At 45.1% G+C, this 25,739-nt stretch overlaps 2 protein-coding genes across 3 annotated transcripts in view; both read left to right on the forward strand.

Moving 5' to 3' along the window:
- Positions 1–5,125: 5,125 nt before the first annotated feature.
- GLB1 (galactosidase beta 1) overlaps positions 5,126–25,739 on the forward strand; it is an 80,555-nt gene continuing 59,941 nt past the window's right edge. Inside the window, exon 1 of the mRNA XM_025461415.3 lies at positions 5,126–5,256. Coding sequence (XP_025317200.1) covers positions 5,179–5,256 — 78 coding nt within the window. The 5' untranslated portion in view covers positions 5,126–5,178. The remainder of the gene's footprint in view (positions 5,257–25,739) is intronic.
- On the forward strand, positions 5,135–9,048 carry TMPPE (transmembrane protein with metallophosphoesterase domain). 2 transcript variants are annotated; one of them, XM_049099799.1, is made up of 2 exons: positions 5,135–5,256; positions 7,345–9,048. In XM_049099799.1, exon 2 carries the CDS (start codon positions 7,454–7,456, stop codon positions 8,795–8,797), a length of 1,344 nt encoding a protein of 447 aa, XP_048955756.1. In that variant the 5' UTR covers positions 5,135–5,256; positions 7,345–7,453; the 3' UTR covers positions 8,798–9,048. The 2 variants fall into 2 exon arrangements, with proteins under 2 accessions (XP_048955756.1, XP_035560896.2); XM_035705003.2 differs by lacking the exon at positions 5,135–5,256 and adding an exon at positions 5,421–5,455.

A 25,739-nucleotide genomic window follows, 5' to 3' on the forward strand; every position in this document is an offset into this window, starting at 1 on the left:
TATTTTTTAAAGATTTTATTTATTTGAGAGAGAGAAATAAAGGGAGCACAAGTGGGGTGGGGGGCAAAAGGAGAGAGAGAAGCAGGGAATCTGATGCAGGGCTCCATCCCAGGATCCTGGGATCATGACCTAAGCTGAAGGCAGACATTTAACCCACTGAGCCACCCAGGTGCCCTGATACAACACTATTTTTTAACCCATAGTCTATATTTAACTTTCTTTAATTGTCCCCAAAATGTCTTTTTTATCTATTTTCCCCCCTTGGTCTGAGATCATGCATTGTTTTTAAGTGTCATGTCTTTTTAGTGGAGGCTTTGTTTTTTCCTTGTCTTTAACATATATCATTTCATATAAACCCTATCTCAAATTACAATTAATTTTTTTTAAGATTTTATTTATTTATCTGACACAGAGAGAGAACCAGAGAGCACAAGTGGGTGGAACAGCAGAGGGAGCAGGAGAAGCAGGCTCCCCGATGAGCAGGGAGCCTAATGTGGTGCTCCATCCCAGGACCCCGGGATCATAATCTGAGCCCAAGGCAGACGCTTAATGACTGAGCCATTCAGGTGACCCTATATTACAATTGTTTTAATAGAATTTTCTAAATACTAGAAAAGTAAAGTTAAATTTTTACACTGAAATACAGGTCAGAACTGACATTGGGACTTGAAATTTGCTGAATAGTGAACCTTCGCTAGGACCATAAGGGGAACTAACCAACCTGGTCAAAGTGGTTGAGATTGATGCCTTTGTGGGAAAATCCCTGTTAGCATAGAAAAACAGGGTTTTTATCTGTGTTATTGGGCCACACATCTCTCTCTCCTTCATTGTTCTTAGGCTATCGATGAGGCCTCTGTGCTTCTCAAAGGACCTTTGGTGAAGGATCAGTTTTGTCTCTGGTTATCAGTGCTTTTCTCCATGTTTCAAGGACTAATCCTACAGTAGAAATATAATAAAAATAAATAACTAGGAAAGGATATAAAAATAGACATACAAAATTCACATCTTTTTTTCTTTAATAGATTTTATTTTTATTTATTTCTTTGAGGGAAAGAGAGCACAAGCAGGGAGAGGGGTAAAGGGAGAGGGAGAAGCAGGTTCCCCACTAAGCAGGGAGTCTGATGCCAGACTCCATCCCAGAGCCCTGAGATCATGACCTGAGCCAAAGGCAGACACTCAACCACTGAGCCACCCAGGTGCCCCTGTGCTAAGGACTTTTTGTGTGTGTGCTAAGGCCTTAAAAATTTTTTGGAACTTCATTTTGCAATAACTCAGACTTAGAAAAAAGTTGAAAAAACAGTACAAAGGATTCCTTGTTTGATTCCCCAAATGTCGGTATTTTACCATATCTGCTTTATTGTTCTGCATGTATGTATATATGCATTTTTTTCTGAACTGTTTGAGAGTTGCAAAGGTGATGACCTCTTGGTTCCAAAAAACAAAGACACTCTTATATAACCACAGTGTATCAAAATCAATAGATTTATATAAAACTATTATTTAATTAATCTTCAGATTTTGTACTCTTATCAAACTCAAGAAATTAACGTACAAGCCTAATTCTGACTTCATCAATTGTCCTAACATTCTATAGGTGCCAAATGTCTTGTAGTCATCACCTCTGCTAACTTCCCCAATTACCCATTGAGTCTGATATTATTATCCCTATTTTACCAATGAAGGGACAAGGGTCGAGAGAAGGTAAGTAACCTGCTCACAGTCACACAGATATTAAGAGGCATAGCTGGAATTTTAATTCAAAGGGGCCCACTTCCAAAGGCCTTGCTCTCAGTATTGGACCAGGGTTGCAGAATTTGAAAAGGACTCCATGATACAATGAGAAGCAGTTGGTGCTTTAGGCATGAGAAGAACTTGAGAAGGGAAAGCCAGTGATTATTTCTCAGTTTCTCAAGGAAATGCCCAGTGGGAAAAGAGAAAGGAGTGAACAAATGGAACTTTAGCTATTTTGTTACACAATAGAAAAGGTTTTTCTGAAACACTTTTTAAAAGTAAAATATAAGTTTTTAACTTATTTTAAAAAGATACAGAAAGTGACACAAAAAAATAATGATTTATATTATGGATAAAACCCTTGTAACTGCCCTCCAGTTCAAAAAACAAAACTCTCTTGCCTCCTAAACCCCCAAAAATCCCTGCATGAGTTGGGTCTCTATCTCAGCTTCTCATCCCCATAAGTAACCACTATTCTTGACTTTTATAGTCATTTCTCCCAGTGTTTAAAAACCAGATTAAGGTTTTTTAAGGATCCAAAAGTTGTGCAAAATAATGTTAAAGAAAAAATTATTCTGACACCTGTTAAGATGGTAAGGAAGACTCCCTTCAAGATGTTGTAACGGGAGGGGGCACCTGAGTGGCTCAGTTGGTTAAGAGTCTGCCAGCATTGTGATACCTGGGTGGTTCAGAGGTTGAGCGTCTGCCTTCGGCCTGGTCCTGGGCTCCTGGGATCGAGTTCCGCATCAGGCTCCCTGCATGGAACCTGCTTCTCCCTCTGCCTGTGTCTCTGCCTCTCTGTGTGTCTCTAATAAATAAAAAAATCTTAAAAAAAAAAGAAAAAAAGAGTCTGCCTGCCTTTGGCTCACTCATGATCTCAGGGGTCCCAGGATCAATCCCATGGATCAGGCTCCCTGCTCAGTGGGGAGACTGCTACTCCCTCTGCCCCTTCCCCTTTCATAAATAAGTTAAAAAAAAAAAAAAAAAGATGTTGTAATAGGGGAGAGAGATAGGTTTCAATTCTTCTTCTTTTTTTTTTTTTTTTTTTTTAGGTTTCAATTCTAAGTAGAGCAAAGACAGCTGGGGATTTATAGTTGACCACCAGAGTGAGGTGAGGGGTTTGTGGGAAGAAGAAACTTACAACAGGGGATATCAGAAAATTCTTGCTAAGGGCAGGTCAAGGACTTAGAAGTCAAAGGCAAGGAATGAGGAACTTGATCAGATGTCAAGAGTCAGGTAATCTTCCCTAAACTGATTTAGCAGGATTCTTTGCTAAGATCAGGCAATGCAGGTCAGGCAAGGATAGGAGGAGCCTAACTAAAAAAAAAAAAAAAAAAAAAAAGGAGGATCCTAACTAAAGTTTGGTCTGGGAGAGAATGTGTTAATATCATAATTTAACGTTACATTTTATTTTTCAAAATAAGGATTTAACAAAATAAAATATTTAAAACAAATGAATTTAGTGCTGTCAATTATAACTAATAAAGCTGGAAAAAATTAAATATATGATGTATACACACACACATACACATAAATAGAAGTATCTTATGATCCAGCAAATACTACTACTGGGTATTTACTCAAGAATACAAGAACACTAATTCAAAGGGATACATGCATCCCTATGTTTATAGCAGCATTATTTACAATAACCAAGATATGGAAATAGCCCGAGTCTATCGATTGATAAATGGATAAAGATGTGGTAGCTATGTATGTATGTGTGTATGTATCTATCTATCTATCTATCTATCTAATGGAATATTATTCAGCCATAATAATGAAATCTTGCCATTTGCAATGACATGGATGGAGATAGAAAGTATAATCCTAAGCAAAATAGGTCAGAGAAAGACAAATCATGATTTCACTCATATGTGGAATTTAAGAAACAAATAAACAAAAAAAAGACAAGTGAAGGGGGAAAATAAGAAAGACAAAGCAAGAAACCGACTCTTAATTCTAGAGATCTGATGGTTACCAGAGCGGTGATGGAGATTAGGAACTCACTTGTAGTGATGAGTTGAATCACTATATTGTACACCTGAATCTAATATAACACTGTATGTTGGCCAACTGAAATTAAAATAAAAACTTTAAATAAATAAACTGGAAAAAAAATGAAAGCGATTTCCCTCTAAAACTCAGTTTCCATTAAAGCTGAAACTCTTATAGTGTCAGTGAAGGGAAGTGGGATTTTTCAGAGTTCCTGAGGAACCAATCAGGAAAAGGTTCTTTAAAAATATATATATATTTATTTATTTATTCATGAGAGACACACAGAGACAGGCAGAGACAGGCAGAGGGAGAAGCAGGTTCCATGCAGGGAGCCCGATGTGGGACTCCATCTCAGATCATGGGATCAGGCCCTGAGGTGAAGGCGGACACTCAACCGCTGAGCCTCCCAGGCGTTCCAAAAGGTTAACTGAGGCTGCAAAGGCTTTTTCTTCCCAAGTGTAAAAAGATGTAATACTACTTCACACCCATTTGACAGATTCCCTGCATTGTAAAGATGCTGAGACTCAAGTGCAAAATTGAAAGGTGGGAGATGTCGCTTCTCTTCTCTCTCAAAATCCAACCATGAAGTCAAAGTAAAACCTCTGCAAACCTGGGTGCTTTGAGTTTTTTTTTTTTTTTTTTTTTTTTTTTTAAGATTTTATTTATTTATTCCTGAAAGACACAGAGAGAGAGGCAGACTCCAGGCAGGGAGCCCGACGTGGGTCTCTATCCCAGGACTCCAGGATCACACCCCGGGCCTCAGGCGCGCTAAACCGCTGGGCCACTGGGGCTGCCCCACGGGTTGGTATTCTAAATTGATTTTGTCGCAGTTGAACCTTCCTTACCTCTAAAGGAATCAGTCACCTGCACGGTGGTTCTCAAATTTCAGCACGCACTGGAATAACCTGGAAAATCTGTAAAAACACAGATTTCTGGAGCCCTCCTAGAGTTTCTGGTTGAGAGTTTCTGGGATGATGCCCTGGAACTTTAATTTCTGAGAAGCACCAGCTCTACAGTCGGCCCAGTGGCCGCACTTTGCGGACCCCCGGGTGCAGGTTTGGGAACAGCCGAGGCAGGGCTGGCCGTCCACCTCCTCCGCTCTCCGCGTCCCCTCCGGGTCTCTCAGGGCGGCCCAGCCCCGGGGCGCGCTATCGGGCTGCGGGCAGTCGGGCCTCGGACTGCCCTGCCCTGCCCGACTGCCCGGCCCGCGGCGCCCGCCAGCAAAACCCAGAGAACCCGCGCCGGGAGTCACGCGGCTGCCGGGGCCCCGGAGCTCGCCCAGCGCCGCCTCCCGGGCCCCCCCGGCCCTCCCGGAGGCTCCGCGGGGCGGGGCGGGGCGGACGGGGCGGGGCGGACGGGGCGGGGCCAGGCCGCGGGGCCTCCCCGGGTGCCGGGGCTCGGGCAGGCCCGCTCGCCGACCGCGCAGCCGGGAGGGACGTGGCGACGGCGATGGCGCGGCCCGCGGCGGTTCGCGTGCTCTGGGCGCTGCTGCTGCCGCTGCTGCTGGGCTCTGCGCGCGGCCTGCGGGTGAGTCCCCGGGGCCCGCGGAGGGCAGCGCTGCCGGGGGCGGCGGCCGGCGGGGCTGCAGGGCGGGGCCGGACCCGGGGCGCCCGGGTAGCCGGCGGGCGGGCGGCGGGCAGCGGGGAAGCGCAGGCGGCGGACGGGCCCTGCCGTCGGGGGCGGGGCGGGGCGGGCGGGACCCACTTCCCGGTCGGAGCGAGGCCGGGTGAGCCGCGGTGCGCCAGGCCTTTCCCGCTTTGCGGTCTCCCGGAGGGGCCTGCGGGGAGCGCAGGGCCGGGCGGGGCCTCGGGGCGGTGGCGCGGTCGGGCGGGGCGGAGCGCTCGGGGGGGCGGGGGGGGGAGAGCGCGGGGACCGGGCGGCCCGCGAGGGGACGTCGGAGGGATCTCGTCCAAGGGGTTCTCTGCTCTGACGTCTCGTCCTCTCCTCGCCGCTCCCGGCCGCCTTGGTGCTCCCGATCCTCGGGGTCGGGCGGTGCAGGCCAAGGGTGGGCAAGAGGCGGGCTGCAGGTGGCAGCCCGCGGGGGCGCAGGCAGGTCGGGGGCGCGGGGCGGAAGACGGCCTCAGTCAAGCAGTGGGAGCTGCGGCCCGGGCGGGGGCGGGGGCGGGGGCGGGGGCGGGGGCAGCTGCAGACCGCTGCCTGGGGAGGGCCGCGTCGCAGCCGAGGGACCTGGGGCGGCGGGGGGCCCTGCCCCTCTGCACGTCAGCTAACCAACCGCGGTTGCCCCAGAGTTTGGGTGGGCTGGCGCTGGGCCGGGTGCTCAGTAGAAGGAGCGGGGATTGGGCCTGTTCGCTTGTAGATTGCATCCCTTGATAAAAGGTTTCAATGACGTGCCTCAGCACAGAAGAGTCATGCATTTATCTAAAATGAAGGTTGAAAATTGTAAGTAATTGAAAAGTAGCTGCTGAAAATAGTTTGATTTGGGGTTCTTGAGGAAAAATCACCTCAAATTGAGTGTTTGGTAACTTCTGCCTACCTGGTGTGTGGTTTTCCTGCTCACTGTGTGGGTCTGTAGAAGGCCTGCGGGAGTCCTGGCGTGAGAGCTACCCAGCTGCGAGAACCCCTGGCCAGGGTGCAGTTGGGGAAGTGTTCCAGGAAACATTTCCCCAGGAGAAGAGAAAATGGGGAGACAGGGGGTGACAGATCTTAACCAATATCTGAGAGGGTTGTGGGAGGGGAGAGGTCAGGGTTTATGGATGAGGAGCGGGTGGAAAGGGTGGCCCCCTGGAAAATGATTGTGCAGCATCATTCAGTGTGTGTGTGTGTGTGTGTGTGTATGCATGTGCATGTGTGCGTGCGCCCCCAGAGCCTACACAGGAAGGCCAGTTTCAACCCAGGAATTCTTATGTCAGTGTCTAGGTGTCCTTGCTGGGCCTGGAGCTTCAGAAAGATACCAGCAGCCTGGCTTTCCATTATTTTCTCCTTTACATGTATGTAGAACAGCGGTTCTCAGACCAACTGTCCTGGAAATTAAAACAGAAAGATTTTAGATATTTGTTAGTTTACTTAAGAAATAATAAATCATTATATGTAACAAACTATGTTTTTTGAAAAATAACAGTATTTTTCTTCAAACTTCAGGGAGGAAGAGTGGCACTGTTTTACATTTTTACAAACCTCTTTCACACCTGCCATGATAGATGATTGCCCGGCACATTCAGTCTTGCCACATCACATGTCATGGAGCCTCTGGAAAACTCTACTACACACTCGTGACTGAATGAGAATGCAAAGGGCAGTTATAGCTTAGTATAATTATGAACATAATTTTGAGTAAATGAACCTCCTGCAAGGGTCTCCCCAGATCACACTTCGAGAACCGCTAACATGAAATAATGTTTTTCTTATTATATAAAAAAAGCTCATATGGTTTGTGGAAAAACTTTTAAACTCTCAGAAAACTGTAAGAAAATGAGAACTGCCCACCATGTTACAGTCCACTGTGTCTGTGTTTTAATACTAAAGTGTAGCAGCCAACTGTTACTTGAGTGGCCTGGATTCAGGGTGGGTTGGGAAGATGTGAGTGGCCTTCAGATTTTGAATGGGGACAGAAAAGCTGTAATATCCCACAAAGCTGATGCCGGTTCCTGGTTGCAGGCGGAGCTGACCTGGAAACCTGTCTTTGGCCTCTGTCCTTTCTAAGGAAGTCACCTTCCAGAGCCCGCCCGCACAGAACTGGCAGGGGACCCTCTTAGGAGCCGAGAAAATGGCGATCTTCAGGCAGCTGTCTCTGGGTGCAAAGGCTGCCCTGGCTGCCGGCACCGTCTTCGTGTCCATGATCGTGTCCCGCTCCTATCTGGCCGGGAGCCTTGAGCTCGGGGCCTGGCGTTGGCTGTTCCGCCTGCAGCTCGCCCTGTTTGCCAACTCACTCATGCTCATTGGCTCCCTCTACATCTGGCGTAGCGCGGTCAGCAACCTCAGCCACTCCCCAGCCGCAGAGTCCGCCTGTTTTCAGCTTTGGAAGATGGCTGTCATGGCATTTCTGGCCCTGGCCCATTCCAGTTTCTTCACCATGCTCTTTTTAGTGGCCGAGGAGCCATATCTCTTTTCCTTGGCAGCCTACTCCTGCCTCGGGGCATACGTCATCATGGTCTTCTTCCTCTGTACCCTCAGCGGCATGGAGCAGGCCTACCAGCTGTTGGCCTGGCGCAGCGGTAGGGTCGTGGGCAGCCTCGACAAGACAAGGAGGCTGGCAGTCAGGCCGGCCCTGGCAGTGGCAGTGACCACTGTGCTCAGCGTGGCTGGGCTCCTGAACGCTGCCCGGCCCCCGGCTGTGAAAACCGTGCGGGTGCCCATCCATCAGCTGCCCGCCTCCATGGATGGCCTCAAGATCACGCTTCTCTCAGACATTCACTTGGGCCCCACGGTGGGCAGGACCAAGATGGAAATGTTCGTGAGGATGGTGAATAGGCTGGAACCAGACGTCACGGTGATCGTGGGTGACCTCTGTGATTCCGAAGCCTCTGTCCTCCGTACGGCCGTGGCTCCTTTGGGCCAGCTGCACTCCCGCCTCGGCACCTATTTCGTCACGGGGAATCACGAGTACTACACGTCAGATGTCAGCAACTGGTTTGCGCTGCTGGAATCCCTGAACGTCAGGCCACTGCACAATGAGAATGTGAAGATTTCAGCCACAGGGGCCCAACCCGGGGGTGGTGAGGGCGATGACTGGATCTGCTTGGCCGGGGTGGACGATATTGAGGCAGACATCCTGCACTACTACGGCCATGGCATGGACCTCGTCAAGGCCCTGGGAGGCTGCAGCCCACACCACACCACCATCTTGCTAGCGCACCAGCCCCTGGCTGCCAAGAGAGCCCTGCAGGCCCGGCCAGACATTAACCTGATTCTTTCTGGGCACACACATGCTGGGCAAATCTTCCCCTTGAACGTGGCAGCCTATCTCTTGAACCCCTTCTTTGCTGGCCTCTACCAAGTGGCCCAGACTACATTTGTGTATGTCAGCCCAGGCACAGCCTACTATGGAATACCCATGAGATTGGGTAGCAGGGCAGAGATCACCGAGCTCATCCTGCAGCGGGCTCCTTGAACCTGACCTTGCCTACCTTGGCTGCCTCTTCAGTGCCCTTGCCTTCGCTATCCATCCCTCTTTAGAGCGGGTTGCCTGCTTTACCCCCTCCAGCCTCTCCTGCCCAGCCCTGCCAATACCTGCTTGGCCTGGCTTGAACAGTGATATGTGCTGGGGCTGCCTGGCAAGTTCAGGCTGGTTTACTCTGTAGATGGCCAGTTACTTCCTCGTATGTATCTGTGGGGCCACTAAAGCCACCCATGTAAGAATGAGCATCTGTTTTCCAGATTATGTGCAGTAAGCCCTCCTCCTCCACAGAGCTCATGAGGCTGGACTGAAACATGGGCTTGCCTAAAAGGGATGCCACTAGAAATCAGAACACAGGGGAACACTGACATTTTTAAACCCTCTTTAGGACTTAGGCAGTCTCTAGGATCACTGATCCATAGCTTTCTAGGGAAGGGGCAGTGTTGCTAGGTGATCTAGAGCAGGCAAGAGGGAGGCCCCTCCAGCTGCTGGGGAAGAATGTTTTCTTTTCCCTCTTGGTTGTGTCAGAGTCACCTTTATTGAGGGCATTAGCCAAACCCATGGGGACACAGGGCTCAGGCTGTTCCAGGCCATCAGTGATGCTATTTTACTGCCTGTGCTCCTGAGCCTTTGGGATCGGGGATGGGGCAGAAAGAAACTCTGAGCACAGTGGTAGGTGTTGGTGATGGTGCTGCTGCTTAGGAATTCAGGGGGGCTTGTCTCACTTGTCTCCTTTTATACAACCCTTGGGCGAGGTAGTTAGGGACAGGCTGCTTTACAGGCAGGCAAGAAAACTGAGGCAGAGGAACATAGGGCACTGGCAACATGACAGGGTATATAAGAGACTCTTGGCCAAAAGCTGGGTCTTCTGCCTCCCTCTCCACTGTTCAGTGCTTAAGGAGCAGTATCTGTGACGAGTGAGGGCAGGACTCAGATGCACTGAACTGTGCAAAGAGAATGAACAAGGGTCTAGACCTTGATGGTCTGTCTCTTGGAGGGGTTTGCTTGAGGCTGATTTCACTTTGCCTGTGACTACAGGGGCCAGGGCCTGGAAGGGGGCTGGCTAGTTCCCGTGTAGGATGTCTGTAACATTGGAAGAGTTGAGAAAGTGGAGCCCACCCCACCCCCCAGGTTTGGGTCTATGTTTTGTGAGAAACTGAGGTTCGTTTTCTATCAGGGGAAGTTGAGGGTGCATGGGGTGGTGGGGCTTTGTGCTCCAGCAAGGTCTTGAGACCTTCCCTCCCCCTGGGCCCTGGAATGCTGGGACGGTCTTCCCTGCTGGGTAACTTCCACTTCTACGGCCACCTATCCATCCCTCACCCCATCCTGACCCCATCAGAGTTGTCCCGGGGCTCTGGCCATAGAACCATAGTGCCATGCTGCTGGGTTCTGGGCCCTCTGGAGTGACCTCACCCTGTTGGCCAAGCCTCTTGTGCCAGAGGCAAGAGACCCTTCGACCCTCAGGTTAGCAATCAGTAAGGTCTCCTGTCAGAAGAGGCCTCACTGAGAAACCCGGGGACCTCGGCTCAGCGTTGACTTCTTTGTGATCCAGCGGCTTTCTCCAGCAGGGAACACAAACACCACTCTGCCTGGAGAAGCTCACCCTGCTGTTCATTAGTCAGGTAGAAGTCTGCAGACGACCTCACTGAGCCTCGGTTTCCCTCACCCTATAATGATAATGATATCTACCTCATGACTATTTCACGGGGATGGTATGAAGACACAGTGTAAGTCAGGTACGTGGGGCACAGTCACACAGGAAGCACTGGATGGTGTTCATATTTAAACATCACATGAGGTGTGCTAAGGAACTGTGTTAGGCACGGGTGCTCAGAGAATTTATGGGGGGGCCAAACTGGGAGAATGTGGGTAGCGTGCTGCCTGTGGCCAGGGTCCAGTGATGGGTCAAAGCAGCAACTGCTGAGGGCTTGCCTTCCTTGGCCTGGGCATGCTGGGGTCTTGTGCATGCTCTTGGGCCTGGCCAGAGGAAGTCTTCATTTTCCTCCCTGACTTCCTGATGTATGACAGAGTCCTAGGGGACCCTGGAGACCACCTTTCTTGTTTGCAAGGCAGTCGAGGTATGGACAGCAAGACTTCCAGGCAAATTTAAAATGTGTCTTTGAGTTGAGATGTCAGTGGCTTCTCTACTTTCTATCCCCTTGTGTTTAATCGTCTTTGCAGCCAGGAGTAAGTTTGGAGAACAACTTATTCAGAGCTGAGGAAGGGTCCCTGGCCTTTCTTTTCATATATTTTGCAGATAGTGGGATTCCAGGAGAGGTGAAGCACTTCTCCCCACCCAGCTCCCATGTCCCCACTGCCTTCTCCATGGCGCCCTCCTAGGCTGGCCACCCCTTACAGCCTCAGGATGACTGCCCTTCCAACCCCTCTCCCTTCCTTGTAACCTGACCCCATTTTTGGGGGGATCATTCCAGTTAACTTTCCAGTTCTCTTTTGTCTGGATTTCACCAGACTACGTCAATTGATGCCATTTGTCTTCCACCCTTAGACGCAGCTGGTGGTGGTTGACTTGCCTCCTATGCCACTTATCTCACTGCTCTCTGAATTTCAGATCTTTTACATCAGCGTTCTGAGCTTTGTGAAATTCACTTCCATCCTTATTTTTTATATTTCATCTTTGTCTCTTCTTTCTCAAGTGCCATCTCAAGTGCAATCTTGCGTACCTTTCATCCCTCTTCCGAAGTCTTTGCTTGACTGATGTCTTTCTACTCCCAGAAATGAGACAGGCCCATCTTGTGCGTGCGTCTCAGGAATGCTCAGCAGCACCTTCTCATCCATTGTATCCTGTGATGTAATGGAACTGTTCCCCACAGAAATTCCTCCATTATTGTGCAGATGTGGTCCTGGTGGGCCACCCTCCATGGCACTCTTTGCACCTCTTTCCCTGTTCCTCATTCACTTAACCTTGTTTTGTTTGCTTATGGCTGGACGAGTTGGTGAGGAACATTTACTTGAAGCTTGAAGCTTGAAGCTTGAAAATTCTTTCAATTTCCTTTTAGTTTCTTCTCTTTTTTTTTTAATATGGTTACTGCAAGTTGAAATATAGTGCTTTTTAAAAATTAGCAATAGGATGTGAAATATACTATTGTTATAAAATCTCAATATGTTAATGCTATGTCATCCTTTTCTCCCCTTATTTTGTTTTAAACTTTTTATTGTGTAAATATGAACATGCTCACAAAGCAGAGAGAATAGCATACTGAATCCCCAGGTACTCATCACGCCGCTTCAATAATTATGACTATTTTGCTGTACTTTCTCATGTACCACTGCCTAGTACTCTTTCTTTTTTGGCTAGAATATGTTAAAGCAAATCTTAGAAAACATAACTTCAGAGGCACCCGAGTGGCTCAGTCAGTTGAGCATCTAGTTCTTGATTTTAGCTCAGGTTGTGTTCTCAGGGTCGTGAGATCAAGCCCCACATTGGGCTCTATGCACAGCAGGGAGTCTGAGTGAGATTCTTTCTCCTTCTCCCCCTGCCTTTCCCTGTGGTGTGCACATGCTCGCTCGCTCTCTCTCTCTCTCAAATAAATAGGTAGATAAATAAAATCTTTTAGAAAAAAAGGAAAACATAACTTCTCTCTCTCAAATAAAAAAAAAATACGTTTTTAAAAAGTACATCCATAATGTCACTGTACCTAATAAAGGTAATAGTAATTCTTTAACATCATTTAATACCCAATTAGGAGATCTGGGGCTGGAAGCCATGTCTTCTACCTCTCAATATAATAATTCTGTAGTTTTTCCACTGCCTCAGGGTTAAGTAGTTGTGTCTGAGTGCAGGATTAAATGAAATTAACTGTGTAGAGAATTCATGTTTCGTTTTTTCCTGATTATGTCAATTGTCTTTTTTTATTGTGATAAACATGTAGTGTAAAATTGATCATCTTAATGATTTTTAGATGAGCAGTTCAATAGTGTTAAGTATATTTAAATCATCATGAACCAGATCTCCAGGGTTTATTCATCTTGCAAATCAGAAACCCCAGCCATTAAACAATAGCTCCTTTTCCCCACTCAGCTGGCAACCACCATTCTTTCCGTTTTTATGAGTCTGACTGTTCCAGGTGCCTTGTATAAGTGGAATCAAGCATTATTTGTCTTTTTGTGACTGGCATATTTTGCTTACTGTAACATCCTCAGTGTTCATCCACATTTTAATATGTGACAAGACTTCCTTTTTAAGGCTGCATGTGGATATCCAGTGTTCCTAGCATTATTTCTTGAGGAGTCTGTCCATTCCCTGTTGAATTGCCTGAGAGTCCTTGTTGAAGACCATTTGAGTACATATGTGAGGGTTTATCTCTGGCCTCTCTACTCTTTTGGTCTCTTTGTCTGTTTTTTTATTTTAAAGATTTTTATTTATTTATTTATTTATTTGAGAGAGAGAGAGAGTACAAGTGAGGAGAAGGGCAGAAGGAGAAGCAGACTCCTGCTGAGCAGGGAGCCTGACATCAAATTTGATCCCAGGACCCTGGGATTATGACCTGAGCCAAAGGCAGATGCTTAACTAACTGAGCCACCCAGGCACTCGTATTTGTCTGTTTTTATGCCAGTACCACACTCTTTTACTGTATATTACTGTAGCTTTGTAATATTTTTTGGAATCAGGAAGTACGAGTCTTCCAACTTTGTTCTTTTTCAAAATTGTTTTGGCTACTTGGGATTCCTTGAAATTCCATAAGAATTTTAAGATGAGGGATCCCTGGGTGGCGCAGCGGTTTGGCGCCTGCCTTTGGCCCAGGGCGCGATCCTGGAGACCCGGGATCGAATCCCACGTCGGGCTCCCGGTGCATGGAGCCTGCTTCTCCTTCTGCCTGTGTCTCTGCCTCTCTCTCTCTCTCTCTCTCTCTCTGTGTGACTGTCATAAATAAATTAAAAAAAAAAAAAGAATTTTAAGATGAATTTTTCTATTTCTGCAAAAAAACATGGTGGAATCTTAATAGAGATTGCATTGAATCTGTAGATCTCATTGGGTAGAATAGATATCTTTTTTTTTTAAAGATTTTTATTTATTTATTCATGATAGACATAGAGAGAGGCAGAGACACAGGCAGAGGGAGAAGCAGGCTCCACGCAGGGAGCCGGACGTGGGACTCAATCCCAGGACTCTAGGATCACACCCTGGGCCAAAGGCAGGCGCCAAACTGCTGAGCCACCCAGGGATCCCCAAGAGCAGGCATTCTTGCCTTGTTTCTGATCATAGAGAAAAAATCTTGTGGTCTTTCATCACGGAGTATAATATTAGCTGTGGATTTTCATATATGGCCTTTATCATGTTGAGGTGATTTCCTTCTATTCCTAGTTTGTTGAGTGTTTTGGTCGTTGAAATGGTGTTGAATCTTGTTAATACAACATCTTGTTTCTGCTTCAATTAAGATGATCATGTGGTTTTCGCCCTTTATTCTGTTGACATGGTGTATTGCAGTGATTGATTTTCATATGTGGAACCATCCTTGCATTACAGAAATAAATCTCACTTGGTCATGGTGTACAATCCCTTTAATGTGTCATTGAATTCAGTTTGGTGGTACTTTGTTGAGGATATTTGCATCAATATTCATCAGAAATATTGGTCTGTAGTTTTCTTGTTACATCTTGTCTTGCTCAGGTGTTAAGGCAATGTTAGCCTCATAGAATGAGCAAGTGTTTCTCCTCTTTGATTTTTTGGAAGAGTTTCAAGAAAATTGGTGTTAATTCTTCTTTAAGTGTTTGATAGAGGGATCCCTGGGTGGCGCAGCGGTTTAGCGCCTGCCTTTGGCCCAGGGCGCAATCCTGGAGACCCGGGATTGAATCCCACATCGGGCTCCCAGTGCATGGAGCCTGCTTCTCCCTCTGCCTGTGTCTCTGCCTCTCTCTCTCTCTCTGTGTGTGTGATTATCATAAATAAATAAAAATTTTTTAAAAATGTTTGATAGAATTCTCTAGCAAAGCCATCTGGTCCTGGGTTTTTCTTTGTGATTTTCAGTTACTGATTGAATTTTCTTTCTAGTTACTGATCTCAGATTTTCCATTTCTTCATGATTCAGTCCTGGTAGGTTGTATGTTTCTAGGAATTTTTTCATAGGTTCTAGATTACCCAATTTGTTGGTATACAGTTGTTCATACTAATATTTTATAATCTTGTTTATTTCTGTGGCATCAGCTGTAATAGCTCCTCTTTTATTTCTGATTTTAGTTATTTGAGTCTTCTCTCTTTCTTAGTTAATCTAGCTAAAGATTTGTCCATTTTGTTGATCTTAAAAAAAAAAAACTCTCAGTCTCACTGATTTTTTTTTTAAGATTTTTTATTTATTCGTGAGAGACACGCAGAGAGGGCCAGAGACACAGGCAGAGGGAGAAGCAGGCTCCCTGCAGGAGCCTGATGTGGGACTCAATCCCAGGACCCCAGGATCATGACCTGAGCCAAAGGCAGACGCTCAACCACTGAGCCTTCCAGGTGCCCAGTTTCACTGATTTTTTTTTCTTGTTTTTTTTTTTTTGGGGGGGGGGGGTTGTTTGTTTGTTCTTTCACTCATCTCTGCTCTGATTTTTACTATTTCTTTCTTTCTGCTAGCTTTGGGTTTAGTTTGTTCTTTGGTTTCTTGAGGAATTATGTCTCTTTACAGTTCTTTTGTTTGAATCAGGATCTAATAACAAGGCCATATACTATATGTGATATACTTCTTAAATCTCTGTAAGTCTATATAGCATTCTCCCCTTTTATGTCATTTATTTGTTCAAGTTATCTGGATATTACATCTTAGTATTTCCTACATTTTGGAATTGTGGTGCTGTTTACTGTATCGTACTATCCCTCATATGGTCTGTGAACTGATAAATCTAGAGATCTAGGAAAGTTACAACTAGAGGCTGGATGGATTTAGGTTCAATTTTTTTTTTTTTGGGCAAGAAGACTTCATTGCTTTAAATGATCTAAGACTGACCCACAGGTCCAGTGTTGTCAGCTTGGTCCTTCCCTAGAAACTTCCTCATCATCTTTTCACCTAATGTTTCAGTAGTCATTGATGATTATTGCCTAAAGTCACTATTCCATTAGGGATTCCAAAAATCATGATTTTTTTTTTTTTTTTTTTTTTTTTTTTTTACAGTTTGGTACATTTAATACAGAATATGGTGGGCCAGAGTACTAAAAAGGCTTTCTAGGAATAGTTGGTTACTTAGCTTTTATGTATTCAAGAGACAATGGAAACTTCTTTTACCTCTGTTCTGAATTCGGAAGGAGTTTTGGAATACTCAGAAATATAATCCTGCCATCAGCCCCCAAAATGGTGATTTTTAATGTGATCGTTTCTTCTGCATTTACAAACTGTTTGTTCTACAAAAAAAACTCTATCCTCATCAATTGGTTACTCTGAAAAGGGCTATATCAAAGGCAAGACAGATTCTAGACTCTTCCCCTTTATTCATCAGTTGTCAGAATAAAGAGTTGATGTCCCAGCAAACTCCAAGGATGACCAGTAATCTCTTACTTGGGGTGGAAGGGAGTATCATGAACTTGGCTCTTTTCATAGATCTGCTGTGTTTCAGTCCATTGAAGTGATAAACCTTTTAATGCTCAAAATCTCCCACCTTTGGCCAGTTGGAACCAAATTGCTTCTGTGTCATTTTGTTGTGACCATAGTAGTTTTTGATAGTTTTTGGCTTATTTTGTACATATTGTGCCCCAGACGGGCTAAGTAGTTTCTTGAAGGAGCTCTGGTTTCCCTTTAGTGGGAAATATTTAGAGACCATAATTTAAGTGCTAGAGGAGCCAAGTGCTACCAGCTAGTGTCATTTCTAAGTTGTTTTAGTGGCTATTGCTAGGAAATAATTTTTTTAGAAAGAAAAAAATTATAAGTTATACTAGTATTTCCGATTTAAATGGCAAATCATGAACTTTAAAAAAAAAACAGACTATTTTTTTAGAGAAGTTTTAGTTTCACAGCAAAATTGAATAGAGGGTACAGAGATTTCCCACAGAACCCTGATTAAAGGTTTTTACTTAACTTTCTCTGGTTTTGTGTTTGTTTGTTTTACACTGAAAATTTTGGTTCCTAACAACCAGTTATTACTTATTTACTTTATCCTACTTATATATATTATGGATTCAAAATAGCAGTAACATATTATATCAGGATTAACTCTACTGGATGCAGTTTTGTTTGTTCATTTGTTTTACCTGAATGTGGTTTAAGATGTATTTTTATCCTCAGGCTAAACACTGTCAAAATACTATTTCAAATTCACTTGAAATGATTCTTTTCTGTGTGGCAACTTAGGGCTGATTTTAATTTTTAAGAATTATTTTATAATTTTAAAACTTATCTCATGTTTTTTTTTAAGACTATGTACTTACCCTTTCTCTGAGGAAGCAGAATTGTAACTGTAACTGCCTGCGAGTCTTGGAAGATTGGGAGCTGGTCCCAAGCTGTGTTCATGTTTCCTCCATTTGGCCACTTTCCTTCTTCTTCCCTTGTAATTTATGTTCTTCATCCACCATCTTTTGGAATGCTGGAGAGAAGTCTTTTTAGAACAAGACAGGCATAAATAAATAATAAAACTGATAAGAATAGAATGCCTAAGCCATAGCAGGTCATCCACAAATTCCTCCAGATCCATATTGATTGTCAGCAATCACTGTGGATGTTTTGCCTCTTCCGGCTGTCTATGCCTCGTGTTTCCATGACACTGGATGTTTGAAGGCTCTTAGCTCTAGCACAATTGAAGTTTGTCGTACAGTCATCTGAAATAGTCCTCTGTCTTTATGTTCTGTGAGCTGAGGGATCTGGGAAGTCCATATGTATAAACACCCTTCCATCCCTATCTTCTCCGCTCTCCTTAATCCCTTGTCCCTCAACCCTGGAGCACCAGCAGCCTAGAAGGGTTGGGTCTCTGCCACTCTGGAGCTGAGCAGCTCATGTCAGGAATTCTCCAGGCTCTTGGGTCTCTGGGGTGAGTGAAAGGGCAAAAGGGTGCTGGAGATACAGATCCACTGAATAGGTGCTTTATCAGAGTCATACCGAAGAGCTTGAAGATGTATATTGTCTTTACATGGTCAACAGGACCCATAACTCATAATGTCACTGAGCTGCTTTTCTTTGTTGTAGTTGAGGAATGTGCATAAAGTAATGCAAATAAAATTATCTTTAGTCCTGAATATTAGGAAAGCTGGGGAATGTTCACCTTACCTGGTGACAGAAATATTGGTATCATGTTTAGTTGGTTTTTTGGGGGGTTTTTTTGTTTTGTTTTTTACTTTAAAGATATGCTTATATACCACTGGAACCATCTAAATAGAATGCGTAACTTTAAAAATGTTATATTGGATAGTATTAGGTCTCTGATGTGTAATTGGTTCAAGGATATTTTGTTTGTACTGCTGTCTTTTTTCTCCAGTATCATATGCATATGTACACAGGGGTCCTGGGAAGGCATATGCTTGGCCTTGCTTGCAATTGCTTTTTCTTTTATAAATTTTCTGTGACCTCATGCATTGTAAACACTGATGCTACCGCAATCCTGCACATGTGAAATAAAACTGTGGCTCTTCAGTATTCTGTTTCTGTGCCAATTAATTCAGAAGAGGTAGAATCTGCTCACAGATTTGTTTTTTGTATTTGTGGGAATAAGCTCTGAGGGCAGCTTCTCTCTTCTCCCCCCTACGTTTCTCCATTGCCTTACTTCTTACTTCTGTCAGCCAGGAGGCTGACTCTTTTAGGCTGCATCCTCTCAGATTCCTAAATGTTAAGGGGGGGATCCATTTGGATGTATGAAGCAGATTTTCCATTTACCTTAGCCATGACAGCCATACTTGGAAGCTCTCTCTTAGCTGGTGCTGCTTCTGCAGCTGTCCCTACCACTCTGTGCTGCTTTTCCAAGCTTCCATTTCAGAGACTTATCACTGCTCCCTATGTCCAAATCCCATGATGTTGTTTATGTATTAGATCCCGTGACAGCCCATGGGATGTGCTGATGATCACGGTCTCTCATGGGAGAGGATGGGGCAGTTAAGGGGGCCCTGGGACAAGAAGGGAATGTGTACTGCTATCCTGCCCATTTACAAACAAACTGCTTTTGGTCCTTTTTACTGATGGTTTTGTAAAGAATAGAACATTAGCCACAGACCAAATGCCAGAGGCCACACTGACTGCACCGGAAATACTACACCCACACAGCAGGTACCACTTGGGCTTCTGCTTGGTTCAGTTAGTAGTCCACCATCGTCCACCATGATCTGTCTGCTATTTGCAGGGACTTACATGTGCTAAATGAATGAGGATAAGATGAGAATGTTGTGTGAGTCTTTGTAGAGGGGATACTAGGATCTGCCATTTCAGGAGGAATTGTGGTCTTGCTTCAGATTTATCTTGGGTTGAGGTGGGGAGTGGGCACTTCGATGGTTTTCACTTCGCTCTCTTCCCTCCATAATGCCTCTGACTTATGGTGTGGGTGTGGGTTCTGGGAGCTGATAGGTAAAATCATCCCAATTTGCACTCAGGGCCAGGGAAATCACCATAGGATAGGCCCTCTGACTTGTTGGACCTATGTAGAAGGACTGGGCCATGGCTCCCTTTCTTCCCAGTCTCCTAAAGAGTGGTAAATGCCATCACATTTTGAAATACCCTGGTATATCAGCTTAGGGATATCCAACCATCCCCAGAAGGTCTAAGCATTTTCCGAGGATGCAGGTACCCAAGTCCTGTTGGGGGAGCATTAGGGGAATATTCATTGTATGTACTGGAGTGGCATCACAGGGTTCTTCCTCAAGGGATCCTTCCAGCTCTCCCTTCAGTCACTTGGCCGTCTGTTGGAAGCTGCCCCAGAGCTGGGAACTGGAAGAAGGAATCACAATTTTCCATTGCAGCGGCTGGCATCAGCCTTTTGCTTATGAGTTCTTGATTTTTTTTCCTTGTTAGGACACATCAGGCAGCTCCCTTGCTGGTTACCCAATCATCCCACCCACTGGAAATGCTGTGGTTTATGAGCCTTTTCCTGAGATCACCACTGGTCAACACACCCCGGTTGCCCTCTGGCCTAGCTGGTCGTTGTGGGAATTATATGGTCCCTCCCAGAGTCTTGTCATCCTCAGTGCCACAGCAGCATTTTCTGTCATCCCTTGCCTATGGAGGACAGCCTCACTGGGCTTCTCAAGGATGCCACAGCCCTCCTCAGCAGTTCATTCCTTCCTGAAGGGAGTGTTCTCTGGCCTGTGCTGGGGAATATCATCAGATGGTGGGTTGTTTGGTCACCATTTTTGTGTTCCCATCTCTTTGAAACATCTCACACGTTCCACAGGATGCGAAGCCCATCCTGGCATCTCCACCTCGTTTCCTGTAGGCCAATATCATGTCTGGTTCCAACAGCTTAGGAACTAGGTTAAGGTACCTTTATCAAGATGGTAACTCACAGGTCACGGGAGATTGTCAGTACACTTCCCTCCATCCAGCCTTACCTTCTGCCCCTCAGGGTCCTCTCCCAGTGTGCCCAGTCCTGAGCCTTACATCAGGCAGCTCCCTGATGCCTGCAGCTGGGAGACATAGCTGCTGACATAATCTCTTTAGATATGGCCATAAAGCCTCTGGCATCACAGAATGCCTGGAGTGGATGGCTGACTTGAGCACATCAGGCAATCTTTCTTCCAAGCTTCCAAAGCTGTTAATGAAAATCAGCCAACCTCTGGGCACCTGGGTGGCTCAGTGGTTGAGCATCTGCCTTTGGCTCAAGTCATGATCTTTGAGTCCTGGGATCAAGTCCTGCATTGGGCTCCTCGCAGGGAGCCTGCTTCTCCCTCTGCCTGTGTCTCTGCCTCTCTCTCTGTGTTTCTCATGAATTAATAAATAAAATATTTTTAAAGATCAGCCAGCCTCACAATCCTTATAATTACCAGTACCTACTACCACCCCACCCCATTCCAGGGGTAGAGCTAATGCAGATGCCAACTCATCCCCTTCTGCCTGTACCTCCTCCCAGTCCAGCACAGGAGGGACCTTAGAATTCATATTTGCATAATGCAGAGTGTCACCACCCACTTAACACCAATTATAGGGTTCTTGTTGTTGTTTGATAGACATGAGAAATTCATGTATAGGCTCACATCCTGAGGATCTGCTGATACCCATTGTCTTTATTTGGGTTCTTTTAGAAGCAAAACATGAAACAAGGGCTTGAGTGCAAGGGATCTGAGAAGTGATCTAAGAATGCAGGCACAAGGGACAGGTGGAAAGAAGCAGAAGTCTGTAGAAGGATGTATCATGGTTCTTGCTCTGGCAGCAGGGCCAAAATTCTGCCAGGATCTCCTGGAAGGTCCGCAGAACATCTCCTGCATTGTCTGCTGGAAAGATGCAATTATCCACCCTCATGGGCATGGGCACCCCAGCACTCCTGGATCCCTGGGTCAGCAGGCTCCTGTAGAGGGACAGAAAGGCGCAAAGTCCCAAGGTGTGGGTCTGAGCTAAGATGCTGTCAGCACAGAGTATACTGAGCTCACACACGACTGTCCACAAGGGCTGCAGCTCACAGAGGTATGCCTTAAAAACACTTCTCAGCCTTCTCTTTTTCCTCGTTATGTATTGAAGATCTTTCTGCAAGGACAAGAGCAGCTCATTGGTCTCAGAAGCTGCATAGTACTTCATCATGTGTGTATACATACATTCATGTACACTGCCCTTACTATAGAGACCATAATTTATTTCATCAGTCCACTTTTTAAAAAAGATTTATTTATTTATTTTTAGAGAGGGAGTGCTCACACAAGCAGGGGAAGGAACAGAGGGAGAGGGAGAGAATCTTAAGCAGACTCCCCACTGAGCCTGATGCAGGGCTCAGTCTCATGACCCTGAGATCATGACCTGAGCCAAAATCAAGAGTCTGTTGCTCAACCAACTGCACCACCCAGATGCTCCTCATCAGTCACCTTTTAATTTTATTTATTTATATTTATTTTTCCAGTTTTACTGATAAATGACTCTCATCCTTGTATGAATTTAAGGTGTATGGCATGATGTTTTGATTTGCATATATTGTGAAATGGTCACCACAGTATGTTCAGCTAAAGTCAATCTTCTCATATAGATACAATGGAAAGGAAAGAAAGGAAAGAAGAAGAAAGGAAAAAAATTTTCTCTTTGCAATAAGAACTTATAGAATTTACCTTCTTTTTTTTCATTTTTTAAAAATTTTATTTATATATGAGGGGTGCCTGGGTGGCTCAGTCAGTTAAGGGGCTGCTTTCAGCTCAGTTCATGATCTCAGGATCCTGAGATTGAGCCCTGCATCGGGCTCCCTGCTCAGCAGAGAGTCTGCTTCTCCTTCTCCCCCTGCTCGTGCACATGTGCGCTCTCTCTCTCTCTCTCTCTCTCTCTTAAATAAGTAAATAGAGACACCTGGGTGGCTCAGTGGTTGAGCATCTGCCTTCGGCTCAGGGCCTGATCCCAGTCTGGGAATTGAGTCCCGCGCGTCAGGGTCCCTGCAGGGAGCCCGCTTCTCCCTCTCCCTGTGTCTCTGCCTCTTTCTGTGTGTCTCATGAATAAATAAATAAAATATTTTAGAAAATTTAAATAAATATGAAAGGGGGGAAGGAGCAGTGCTGAGCGCCGAGCCTTACTCAGGGCTCAATCCCTGGACCTGAGATCAGACCTAAGCCAAAACCAAGTGTTGGATGCTCAGCCAACTGAGCCACCCAGGCACCCCTAGGATTTACCCTTCTTATCAACTTTCCAGTATATCACGTAGCAATGCTAACTATAGTCACCATGGTGTACATTTCATCTTTAGTGCTTATTTATCTTTTAACTGGAAGTTTGTACCTTTGAACACCTTTCCCCAATCCCCCCCGCCACTTTTTTGTGTCCACATTTTATTAGGAAAAATTTTCACACATAGAGTTGAAAGAATTTTATGCTCACCATCCATATTCTACCATTAGCATATTACTATCTATCCCTCTATCCATCCATCCATCCATCCATCCATCCATCAATTCATCTTGTTTTTTGGATGTATTCCAAAGTAAGTTGCAAGCATTAGTGTACTTTCCCCTCCAAGTATTTCAGCATGTCCTATATCATTAATTAGAGGTGAATATTTGTTTACAGCCCTTTTTCCCCTTTTAAGATAAATATTACATAAATGAAATTTATACATCTCAAGGGTACCATTTGATGAGAATTGAGAAATGTACATATTTGTATAATCGAAACTCTTATTCACCTAGATTACCATTACCCTAGGAAGTTCCCTTATGTTCCTTACCAAGCAATCTCTGCCTCCCCCTCCCAAAGGCAACAACTACTCTGATTTTTTTTTCCCACCATAGATTAGATTTGCCTGTTCTAGAACTTCATATAAATGGGCTCATACAGTATGGACCTTTTGTGTAGGGCTTCTTTCACTCAGTATGATTTTTCTGAGATTTCTCCATATTATTGGCAGCACGAGTAGTTCTGTTTCATTGCTGAGAAGTATTCCATTATATGAACATGCCAAAGTTTGCATATCCTTTCTCTTGTTGACATTTGCTTGCTTCCAGTTTTAGGCAATTATGAACAAAGCTGCTGTAGACATTTGTTACAACTCTTTTCATGAACATATTTTTCTTATAACCAAAAAAAAAAAAAAAGGCTTTATTTTGAAGTGCAATTTGGTTTAACCAGTGTTACAATTAAAACAAACACACAAGCAAACAAAGAGAGAATACCCAGCTTCCACAATGATCACCTTTGCTTTATGTGCCCTCTGTTCTTTTGTCTGCTCTTTTTCTTTTTCATCTGTAGTAACCTCAGAGATTGTGTCATTCCACCCATAAATAGCCATGTATGTGGGGCACCTGGGTGGTTCAGTGGTTGAGTGTCTACCTTTGGCTCAGGTCGTGATCCTGGGATCGAGTCCCCGATGGGGCTCCCTACAAGGAGCCTGCTTCTCCCTCTGCCTGTATCTCTGCCTCTCTGTGTCTTTCATGAATAAATAAAATCTTTTTAAAAAATTGCCATGTATGTATCTTTAACTGATGAGAACTTTTTTCTTCTTTTGTGTAATCCCCATGCCATTGTTTTACCCAACAGAATGAACAGTAATTCTTTTAATTCCACATAATACCTGTTCTGTTTTCAGATTTTCCCTGTCTCAACATTGGGGTTTTTTGCAGTTCATTAGAATCAGCATCCAAACCAGGTTCCCATGTTGCATTAGGTCATATACCATTTAAGTTCTCTTTTGTTTTATGACAATACTCTTTATTTTGTTTGATTTTAATGCCATCAATCTCTTGAAACAACTCTATCATTGGACTTCTAGAATGTCCCACGTTTTGAATTTGGCATATTTTGCTTCATTGTGCTGTCAGTAGTTAAGGTTCAGTTGAGGTTCCTGTTCGGTAATGGGGACTGCTTCTAGGTGGGGCTGTACTTCCTTTTGAATCACAACATGAAGAACATAATGTCTGCCTGTTCCGTTTTTAAGAGGCTGACAGTGAGCAGAGGAATCACGTATGTGTAACTCACAGGTGTTAATATCCACATAGTCTTTATTTTCTCCTAGGTGATACTTCTTTTAAGCCTCTTTCTTTTTTTTAAATGCCCCCAATTTTTCCAGCGAGGCCAGTGGGAGCTTGTTGAGGTTAGCACCTGTGTCCTACATCTAACTACCCCCTGGTCCTGTAGGTTCCACCTCCTTGTCCACTGCCCACCTCACTGCCGCCACCATGGTCCATGCCTCACCTTCCTTTTTGCCACTTCAGGAAAAGGCGAGAGTGCCAAACATTTAAAAACACATGTTTTCACGTGGTCTTCTGAGTTGCTCTCCATGGCCCATGGCTCTTGGCCCAGGCCCATGAATGTAGACATCGGGGCTCATTTGGCCTGGTCCCTGCCCATCTTCACTTCAGCTCCCTGCCATGCACTGTCTGTACTGAGGTTCCAGGGTTCCTTCTCTGCTTCCCACACACTGTCTCCTCTGCCTGTGTCCTTCCTCTTGCCTAACTCCTCCTCATCCTAGGGCTTAGCTGGAACCAGTAGTTCCCAACCCTGGCTGTACATTACATCATCCTCTGGGCAGTTTTAAGAAATGCTGATGCCTCCACCCAAGATCAATTAAAATCTGTATGTCTGGGGGTGAGGCCTGACTTTGCTATTTTTAGAAGTTTGCACAAGTGATTCTGATGTGTGGCCAAAGTTGAGAGCCAGAGTTCCTCCCTCTGGGAAATTTGTCCTCACGCCCTACTCCCGGGTTACATGCCACCTATTACACACTGCAGCATTCCACTCTAACTCTGACCCCAGCTTTATGGAGGTATAATTGATAGCTAATACTACGTAAAGGTGTGCAACATGATGATCTTATCCTCACTTTACCATCTGGGCCTCACGATGTTGACACCTGGTCTGTTCCAAGCTATATGGAAGCTTCATGTAGGCTGTGGCCACATCTGTGTGGCTCCCTCTAATATTATTCAGCACATAGTAGGTGGTTGGTAATATTTGACGGTAGGGAGATATTTGGGCTGGATTCTGGGGTTGTTTGAATGTAGGTATGGTGCTCTGCTGAGTGGAATGAAGGCCAGAGTCCATTGTCTGCGAAGATCATTTCTCAGCAACATCATCAGCTTCTCTGTGCCCCTCTCCTCTAGACAAGTGGGCTATCTGATATTAGTAACTTTTATATGTTTTGTGAGCTTCTTCAGGAGTTTCTTGCCTTTGAATTGCAGTTAAAGCCTTGTTTACTAGAACAACAAAGTGATATTAGATTGACACTCTGGCCTTTTTTTGGAAATGATTCTTGCTTGCTTGTTTGCTTTCTGATTAGCTTTATTGAGATGAGCTCACATGCAGTAAAGCTTTCCATTTTCCCCTGAGCAATCTACTCTATGTTGTCGAACTTTCCATCACAGTGCTTTAATTCCCTAATTGGATTTCAGGGCAAGTGTGATCTAGGACTCATGATC

This window comes from Canis lupus, chromosome 23 (assembly GCF_003254725.2).
Source record: "Canis lupus dingo isolate Sandy chromosome 23, ASM325472v2, whole genome shotgun sequence".
Classification (NCBI taxonomy): Eukaryota; Metazoa; Chordata; class Mammalia; order Carnivora; family Canidae; genus Canis; species Canis lupus.

What these genes read in the sequence shown, in the direction of transcription:
- TMPPE (XM_049099799.1), top strand. Translation starts at nt 7,454, where the DNA reads ATGGCGATCTTCAGGCAGCTGTCTCTGGGTGCAAAGGCTGCCCTGGCT.